General features: G+C 41.6%; 1 protein-coding gene across 1 annotated transcript; it reads right to left on the reverse strand.

Moving 5' to 3' along the window:
* Positions 1 to 2,318: 2,318 nt before the first annotated feature.
* On the reverse strand, positions 2,319 to 4,314 carry LOC118736137. The gene is made up of 2 exons (XM_036466237.1): positions 3,851 to 4,314; positions 2,319 to 2,469 (listed from the first exon to the last, which is right to left on the reverse strand). The coding sequence occupies exons 1-2, from the start codon at positions 4,312 to 4,314 to the stop codon at positions 2,319 to 2,321; spliced, it is 615 nt and encodes a 204-aa protein (XP_036322130.1).
* Between the last annotated feature and the right edge of the window lie 5,944 nt (positions 4,315 to 10,258).

The raw sequence follows: 10,258 nt of genomic DNA on the forward strand, positions 1-10,258 counted from the left end.
AAGCTAAGTTGGCTTTGGGACAATCTTGACCACCTTATATATAGAAATGTTAAGCCCGTCTTTTGCTTTAAAACGTCGTTAAGATGAAGTCTCTACGATGCGCAGAACCCGCGATATAACGATTTGTAGTACAAGATTAGTCAGAATCACGAAAAAATTCAAACTTTGACAGATCATATCTCCGAAGAAAAAAACTTAAAAAAAATTCCTCGAACACGTGTTAGCTTATTTCATGTATAGAACCCATAAAAAAAAATTTAAGCCAATCGAAAGAGTGACACCAAATTTGGTGTCCGGTATGAAAAAGAATGCCTCATACAAACATTTAAGCAAGGTGATTGTATTAATTATATTATTTGAATTATAAGCGTAACCGTGGCTTTCGGAATGGACGGGATCCCGAGCAGCCCGAATGTTGGGTACTGGTTAGGTGGGCGGTCCGAAAGGACGAGTTCCAGAGCCGCGCTTCCTATACCGTTGATGTGGACTTTATTCCCAGTCGCATCTACGCTTCAGGCTATAAAGTAATTTGTGATCAGTCGGTAAGTACTAGTTTCCGAGCCAGTCTAACTTTAGAAATTGGTGTTATACAGGCGGTCTGAAAGGATGAGATCCAGAGCCGCACTGTAAAGCGAATGGAAAGGACTAGTTTCCACGCCGACCCTCTCCACTGTTCTTTACGCGCTGTGGGCCGGATGGAAAGGACTAGTTTCCATGCCCACCGTCTCCACTGCTCTCTACTGGATCAAGCAGCAATCCTTTAAAACAAAGTTTTCATCATTTCATTCTATACATACATTTTGCAGTGGGTGTTGCGGCAGATTCCTTTCAGCGAATGTTTCCCATAGGTTGCGGTGATAAACCCATCCAATTAAACGAACGTTTAATTATTTAACTCAATGTATTTAATATTAATAATGTACAAAAGGCGATTTAATTCACGGCAAGGAAAGCGATAGCGAAAACGAGACGTTGCAAAAAACGAATGATCGCAAAATCTTAGCAGAAAAACAAATATCAAAACAAAAAAAAAGGCGGAAATTAACTTGACAGCTCATATTAACCCTTAGGCAAGAACGCAAGCTTAACCTTTATGCATGTGCATGTATTAACACACATAACTAATACGCGTGCATATCTGAATCCAACATACCGCCTCCCTTGAACTATCTTGATATGTTTCATTCAGAATTTACAAAAATTAAAATGATATCTACAATAACAATTTCGATTAGCATCGACAAACTAGATCTTATAAAGTTTCGTCACAAAATATATCTCCTTTCGTTGGTAGAATGTAAAGTTTCACTATCGGCCTGGCCAATTCTCCATTCGGCGTTTTTAATGTTACTACTCGTACACGTCCATCAGCGCCAGGATGGCTTAGGCTCACTAAAGATGAAGACACAATCACCTTCTTGTACGTTGCGGGAATGCCGCAGCCACTTGGTGCGACGCTGCAAATTAACGAGGTACTCATCTCGCCAACGGCGCCAGAAATGCTGCCTCATAGCAGAAATCGCCTTCCATCGCTGATGTAGACTTCCACAGAGCCCTTGACCTTCAGGCTCTGGGATCGATTTCAGCGGTTCGCCAATGATGAAGTGTCCAGGCGTTAGTACCTCTAAGTCGTCTACATTTGCGGAGTTGTCGCATAGCGGGCGGGAGTTCACACAGGCTTCTACTTCAGTCAACAGCGTGCTAAACTCTTCAAATGACAGCAAAGACTCACCCAAAACGCGTTTCAAGTGGTATTTTATGCGCTTGATTCCAATTTCCCCAATAGCCTCCCATGTGAGGTGCGCTAGGAGGGTTGAATCGCCATTCGATATTGGAGTGAGCGAAAAAGCAGCAAAGCCTGCTACCTGCCATGCAACGTTGGAAGCTGTTACGAAGCTCCCTTTCAGCGCCAACGAAATTGGTGCCATTATCAGAGAACATGACTTTACAGTGTCCTCTGCGGTTAACGAACCGTTTGAACGCGTTTAGAAAAGCTGATGCTGACAGGTCTCCCACGAATTCCAAGTGCATGGCGCCGGTGCACATGCAAACGAATGAGCAGATGTATCCTTTGGTAGATTTTGCACCAGCGTAGACGACTGCGGTGCGGGTAAAACAGCGGGCGTACGTACTCCGAGCGGCGGGTAGATCTCCTATTGATTGTGTGGCGACATGACGATTCAGACATGTGCATTTTACGCACTTATGGTAAACGGTGCGAACCAGGCTCCGGGCGCCAACAACCCAATAACGGCGTTGCAACACAACCTGTATTATACGGGGTCCCACGTGCAATTTCAGTTTATGAATATCGGCTACTATTGCTTCGCCAGCGGAGAATTCTTAGGTAAAATAATAGGATGTTTCATATCAGGTGTAACTTCGCCTCCGATCCGTAGAACACCGTTTTCGTCGAGAAATGGATGCAAGCGCAAAATACTGCTGCGTAACGGAATAGACTTTTTTGCGCTGGAAAGATAAATCTCGTTAGAAAAAATAAAATGTTGTGTATACTTAATTAGACGGCTTTCAGCTTCGGATATCTCCTGACAACTTGGAGGACCACATCGTTTCCCAGCGGTGGATTGAATTCTCGTGCGCGCATTGTGGAGGAATCGTAGAACATACGCTATAATTCGACGCAGCTTTGAAAGCGAGGACCACTTCGTCATTATGGACCAATGACTGTCTGAGTCAGCGATGTGTACGCGAACCTTGCTTCGTACCCCCAACTCCGGTGAGTGCTGCTCTGACATACTTTTTTTCCAGCACTGTTCTGAACTCCTGGAAAGCTGGGACCAGCCCACCACAGCGGATGACCCACTAGTTCAGCTGGAGTTATGCCTCTTGAGGCACAATCTGCTGGATTCTCTTCAGATCGGACATGGTGCCAGCACTCAGGCGGTAGGACTTCTTGGACATCAGCAACACGGTTCGCAACAAACGTGACCCATCTGCTGGCATGCCCCTGCAACCATGCCAATGCAATGGTTGAATCCGTCCAAGCATACAGAGGGAAACGTAGATCGCTCCAACTATGCATCGCGCTTCGCACTAATTCAGAGGCGAGATGTGCTTCACACAGCCCGATACGCGGTAACGTTGTGGGTTTTATTGGTGCTACCTTGGATTTTGATAAGACTAGCGCAACAGTGACCTTGCCATCACTTTGAAGGGTGCGAGCGTACAAAACTGCAGCATAGGCGTGCTCCGATGCATCGGCGAAGACATGGAGCTCTGTAAACGATCCGACTGTTCCTAAGACGAGCCAGCGATTTACCTTTAACCTGGAAAGATGTTGCAGATCTGAGCGGTGTTGGATCCATTGCCTTGCAATTGTGTCAGGTACCGGATCATCCCAACCAACCTCAGCACGCCAAATGTCTTGAAACCACATTTTGGCTTTGATCGTTGGCGGAGCAAGCAATCCTTACGATCGAACAGAGTACTAGCGTCGGACAGGAAAGCTCTCTTAGTTAACCCTACAGGCAGGTTCTTGAGATTGACTGCTAACGTGAGGTAGTCTCCATCGGTGTTCCAGATGAGACCCAGTGCGTGAACGTCCTTACCGTCAGCTAAGTAGTGCGAAATATTCTTAGATGCGTTGGAGATGCTTTCGTTCAGTTAGACGCCCATTTACGAAGTTCGAAGCCCCCTTCGCTTAGGATCTCAGAAACATTCCTTTGCAACAATTTGAGCTCGTTATCGCACGATGCCCCAGTTAGCAGGTCATCCATATAAAAAGCCTTAAGGATGACGGCAACAGCTTTTTTCACAACTTTTGAGCGAACACTTAGCAGTTTGTTGCAGTGATTTGACTGCCAACTGGGATGCAGCTGTCACTCCATACGTAACGCGTAACATTCGAAAATCTTGAATTGGTAATGACGGGTCACGACGCCAGACGATTCGTTGTAGGTCAACGTGCTTTGATGATACGCAAATCTGCCGGTACATCTTTGCTATATCCGCCGTTACAGCAAAGCGGTGCGTTCTGAAACGCATCAAAATTGAATATAAATCTGGCTGCAGTTGTGGCCCGACGAATAACACATCGTTGAGCGATTTCCCAGCAGTGGTTTTGGCGGAAGCGTTGAAAACGACCCTCAGCTTCGTGGTCACACTCGACTCCTTTATAATTTGGTGATGTTGCATATAATATGCCTGACTAGCTGCGGTGCATACGGGTTCCATATGATTCATAGCGATCAACTCCTCCATAAACTCATTGTAGCGTGAGCGTAAATCGGCATAACCTCTCAATGTGAAGCAAGCTGCGAACAGCAAAACTTCGGGACTCTCCCAAAGAAACATCAGGTTTCAGTGGCAACTCGACTATGAATCGACCATCAGAAGACCTTTGGTGTGTCGACTCGAAGTGCTCTTCACAAAAACGTTCTTCATGGGTGAGATGCGCCTTTCGCGGTGTTTCCTCTAGCTCCCACAATCTGGTGAGCGCACGATCCAGGAAAACATCACAGTGTAAAGACGGTAAACATGACGTTGGTGGACTAGAACCGTCAATACATCCGAACAGCGTCCAACCGAAGACCGTTCGCTGCGTCATTGGAGTGCCGGGTGGACCCTTGTGAAGTTCCGAGCATACGAGTCGGTCCATGACGTCCATTCCGACTAATATGTCTACTCTACCAGGCTTCATAAAGTGCGGATCGGCTAAGAATAACCCCTGAAGATGTTGCCATGCTGGGGCGTCAAAGGTCTGCGTCGGTAAGTAGCCTGTGATTCTCGGTAAGATCAGCGCATTAATAGAATAGCGTTGTTCTGAGCAGTAGGAGGAAAGAGAAAGTACTGTCTCACCTCTAGATCGGCCTCCTTGCGATGATCCAATCCCAGTGATGATCACCGTTGATGACGTCCTTGGTAGACCTAATCGTTGCACACACGCCTCCGTTACGAAAGAAGCGTGCGAACCTGAGTCGAATAGTAAACGAGTGTGTTGCCAACGACCGGCACAATCCTACCGTACCTTCACCAAAGCAGTAGCCAACAGCACGATCCTTTGCGTTGCGGGTAGCGGGTTAGGACTGGAATTTAGACACGAGGAAACGGTGCTCGTCGGGGAATCAATAGCGGCTGAAGGGGTTGCATTTTCAGTCGGAGCAGCGACGTCAACGACGAAGTGAGCGGGGGTGTTGACGACGGATGAGGACGCGCTGTTATGCAGTAGCGTGTGATGACGCTGGTGACAAATTCGGCATGCGGACGTACTATTGCAGCATGACATGTAATGTCCAGGGCTTAAGCAGTTTAAACAAGCCCTGGAGTCCTTGAGGAATTTTGACTTAGCGGCCGAATCCAATCGATGAAACTTATCGCAAGCATATATCTTGTGTGCTCCCTTACAATATGTGCAGCCTGTACTGTTCGGTTCTGGTGTCGCGTGGAATACTTTAGTAGACTTGCCGGCTTTGCTCGCTGTAATCGATTTGCTCGCTGATGTTAATGAGGCTGCCGATGAAAGCATGGTTAACGAACGGCACCTTATTTCCAAAAATGTTGTTAGCTGTTCAAAAGTCGGAGGATCATCCTTAAGGAGGGAAAGCTCCCACTGGTTCCTTGTGTCAAAAGCGAGTTTGTTCACTATTTCGTGAACCAGCCAATCGTCCCAAAATTCTACGGCGCGACCTAGTTGAGCTCGCGGATATGTTGCTGAAATGCATCAAGCACATTCTTAATAGCATCCGCAGTGTCACTTGGGGCTTTACGAATCTCAGCCATTGCTTTTAAATGCGCTTCCACGATGACTCGCATGATTTTTAAGCGGGAATTAAGCAGGTCCCATGCTTCCTTATAATTGGCGTCGCAGATCTCGAAGCCACTGATCATTTTCAATGCATCACCTTTCAAACAACTGCGTAGATAATGCAGTTTCTGCCCGTCCGACAAAGTAGTGTAGGAGTCAACCAGTGACGAGAATGCGTCGTAAAAACTTATCCATTCTGTGGAATCCTCAGAAAATGACGGTAGTTCCATCTTCGGTAGACGTATTGCAGCAGAAACTGGCGTTGAAGAGATTGCAGGTTGCGATGCCGCTTCCGAGCGACAATTCTGAACGCGGTTAAAATTCGCCAAACCTGTGGTGTACCACGTTTCGGCCTGAATGCGAAAATTTTCTTCTAACTCAGCATTGTCGGTTCCGAAAGAAATCTCAACTGCATCTTGAGCAATAGTAAAACGATTCCATTGCTCATTTAGTAATTGCAAATAACTTGTGATGCTTTCCACATCCATTGCAATTGCTTCATCCATACTTTTTGCCATATACCTCTTTATGGCATTGAGTGCAGAATCACGTGATTTAACTGCGTTTGACATTGCAATTTGCCTTTGACGTGCCCTTGGTAGTTAAAATTGTTGTAGCGTACTTGCAGAGGCCAATTCAAAGTCACGACTAAAAACTAGAATATTGCGCAGAATGTTTATTAAACGATTGCTTCACGATGATACAATCTTTTTAAATGCGGCTTAAACCCTTTTATTCAAAGTTGTTTTGTAGCAGAGGACACACAGTAGGTATTAATATTAAAATACATATGAGGTTGTACATGTACTTATGCACTTTGCGAGCGAGATGAGCAATCCGACGATAAAGGACCAGAATGTTGCGGCAGATTCCTTTCAGCGAATCTTTCCCATAGGTTGCGCTGATAAACCCATCCAATCAAACGGACGTTTAATTATTTAACTCAATGTATTTAATATTAATAATGTAAAAAGGCGATTTAATTCACCGCAAGGAAAGCGATAACGAAAACGAGACGTTGCAAGAAACGAATGATCGCAAAATCTTAGCAGAAAAACGAATATCAAAACAAAAAAAAAAAGCGGAGATTAACTTGACAGCTTATATTAACCCTTAGGCAGGAACGCAAGCTTAACCTTTATGCATGTGCATGTATTAACACTTGGGATAACTAATACGCGTGCATATCTGAATCCAAAAGTGGGGTATAATCGACTTTTGAATTGTTGTAAGCTGTTGCAGCTTCTTATATTTGCCGGCAGTTCGTTGTGAATTTTTAAACCTTTATGGTACAAATCTTGTTTTAGGTTTTCCGTTTGGCAGAATGGGAATTTAAATTTATCCCTAACTCTTGTTTTACAGGTGTGAGCGTCACTACTATACCTAAAGTGGTCACTCAAATATTTCTGAAGAGTCCATTCTTATATATGTATATAACAAGTAATTTTTAGCAAAAAAAAAACCGACTTCAACTCCCATATAAAAATATATATATATATATATATCTCATGATCCGCTGATCGGATCTTAACGAGATTAGTATGGGACCACTCTGAGACACTACCTTTCCGATGCATGAATTCCTAGATTTTTCTAATATCTTTGTCAGAGTGCACAATTTAAACATGTTAACGATTGAAAACTATTTTCGTTTCAGGTACAGAGGAAAGAAATCTCCAGATGCAATACCTGCTGAAATTTGTTGGTGGTATAAAAACACCTTTGAAGAAGAGGAAGTCGAGGAAAAAGAGGAAGAAGGGGAAGACAAAGATGAAATTCCAGAATATCTGTTGGACGAAATTATCGACCTTTCTGATGATGATGACGATGACCAAGATATTAGAGAGAGCAGTGATGTTGATCCACAGCCGCCTGCTAAACAGCAACTGGTCAAATCATTAATTTAATTTATTTAATTTTTTTACTTAAAACTTTTCATAACTAACATTTCAAAATTATATTTTTTTCCATATTTGTATAATTTCTTTTTCAACGTTTCTTCAAAACCAACACTGAAAATATTGGTACATAAGAAATGAGAAGCAAATTAATATTAAGCTGAAAAACGCAAGTTTTGTATTATGATTGTTTTCTTTTCAAATAAAAGTTATTGAAGAAACTGAGAAGCATATTATAGATCAAACAGAAAGCAAAAAAGACTTAGTTTTGTGGAAAATATGTTCAAAAAGCATGAAAAAAAATTTCCAACATTTTGCTTCATAAGCACTACAAAAATTTTCTAAATCAATTTTTTTTTTTTAAATTTTAATTGTTGCACAGGTCTCTAGCAATAATTTGGCTTTAGCAGATTGAAAAAATATCAATTAGTCGACGAGTTATAGCCAAAAAACCATATAAACAATATGCTGAAAATCGGCATTCGACTGCAAAGTTCGAAGGTCGATTAAAAAAAAATTCGAACTAACATAAACAAACGCCGCGAAACGGGTCTTCTAATTTAGCCCCTTTTTTACCCCTCACTCTCAGAATCGACCTAACTTTTGCTAACCTGAATTTGTTCCACAGTGTTATTGTTGAGTACACATTAGAATATAATTGCATATTAAAATACATACAGACAAGAAAAGTTAACAAAAGCAGATTATTTAATCTTACTTTAGATATATACGAGTGGATAGAAAAATAAAACAGAAGTAAACATAAGAAATAAAATAAAAACAAGTAAGAAAGTCTATGTTCGGGCGGGGCCGAACATTAAATACCCGGCGCAAGTATTACATATATGCCTTTTCACCTTTCCGAAAGCTACCGCTACATGGTAAGCCGGGGTGTATCAATTTTGAATAAATTAGCGTCCTTAAATTTCGAAATATTGACGTTTCGAGCATTTCTAAAATTTACCGTTATATGAAAAGCCGTAATTTTAGTCCGATTTCAATAATTTTGAACGTTTTGCTTTTATGTGGCAAGCACAAGCAAGTACAAATTGGTAGAACGGTTACCGAGATACATATATGTGATCATAAGTGGGCGGTGCCACGCCCATTTTCCAAAATTTTATGATAAGCGTATTTCCTGATAAAGAATTGTTGCAAGCATCAATTTTGAATAAATTAGCTTCAATATATACGGATTTATCGAAGATTACGTATTTCTCCAAATTACCGTTATATGGGATGTGGGCGTGGTTATTGTCCAATTTTAAAAATTTTCGGCCATTTGGTGTCCTGTACCAAGGCCAATAACTGTGCCAAGTATGGAAGAAATCGGTGCAGGGGTTGCCAAGATACACACATGTAACACTAAGTGGGCGTGGCTACGCCCATTTTTCAAAAATTTATAATATTCTTATTTTTCATCTAAAAATTATTGTAAATATCAATTTTGAGTTAATAATCTTCAGTAGTTACTAAAATATCGCAATTTTCGTATTTCTGAAAATTACCGTTATATGGGAGGTAGGCGTGGTTATTGTCCGATTTTGCCCATTTTCAATACCATCCGTCCTACGCTCGAAAGAAGTACACGTACCAAGTTTCGTTAAGATATCTTAATTTTTACTCGAGTTATCGTGTGCACAGACGGACAGACGGACGGACGGACGGACGGACAGACAGTCACCGCTTAATCGATTTCTCTTTTCATCCTGATCATTTATGTATACATTTGTCTATATCTATCTCGATTCGTTTTGCCTGTTACAAACAACCGTTATGTGAACAAAGTTATAATACCCTTGTGCACAAGTGCGCTCGGGTATAATAAAATTACATATGGGTGTTTCCATGGGAAGGTCCACCACGACAAAAAAAAATAAATGTCTTATATCTAACGTATTTACGGGCCGATTTGTCTGCTTTTTAAAATATATAAACTGGTGGCAATTCCCATAAACTCATTCGTAACTAAAATAAAAGTAGCGACGCTACTGTTTAAAAACTCTTAGAATGAAAAATGCGCATTTACTTAGAGGTGTCTATGCTAACGGGCGACAATTTAACACAGTTAAGGACCTGAAAGTCGCGATTAAAGAGGCCTGGGCTGCAATACCGGCAGAGACTTTAAAGAACTTAGTCCTTTCTATGCCGAAAAGATTAATTCAAGTTTTAAAACGCAATGGAAAGTGGACAAATTACTAACAAAAAAAATGTGAGTTAAAACGTTATTGATTTGTTTTGTTTTGCAATTGAGTTTATGTGAATTGCCAGCTAAGAAGCATTAAAATAAAAATAAAATTTCTAAAACTTGAAAACGCTTGATTTTAATCTTAATATTTTTGCTCACCTAATAGTAAGTATTTGTAAGTATTATTAATTTTATCCATACTTCGTCCTAACTTAAAACTAAGTATACAATTTTTAGGAAAAACAATTGAGTTTATGGGAATTGCCACCAGTGTACTGGCTATGAGAGTAGAATCATGTTTGCGTATAATTGTCTTCCTAGGTGGCGCCAAGGTCGAAATATTTCGAAAAACCGTATTTATGGTCCGATTTGGTTCGAATTTAGCGTATGTAGTTGAAACATAATAAA

This window comes from Rhagoletis pomonella, unplaced genomic scaffold, assembly GCF_013731165.1.
Source record: "Rhagoletis pomonella isolate Grant_MI unplaced genomic scaffold, Rhpom_1.0 Rhpom_scaffold_00003, whole genome shotgun sequence".
NCBI classification, from domain to species: domain Eukaryota; kingdom Metazoa; phylum Arthropoda; class Insecta; order Diptera; family Tephritidae; genus Rhagoletis; species Rhagoletis pomonella.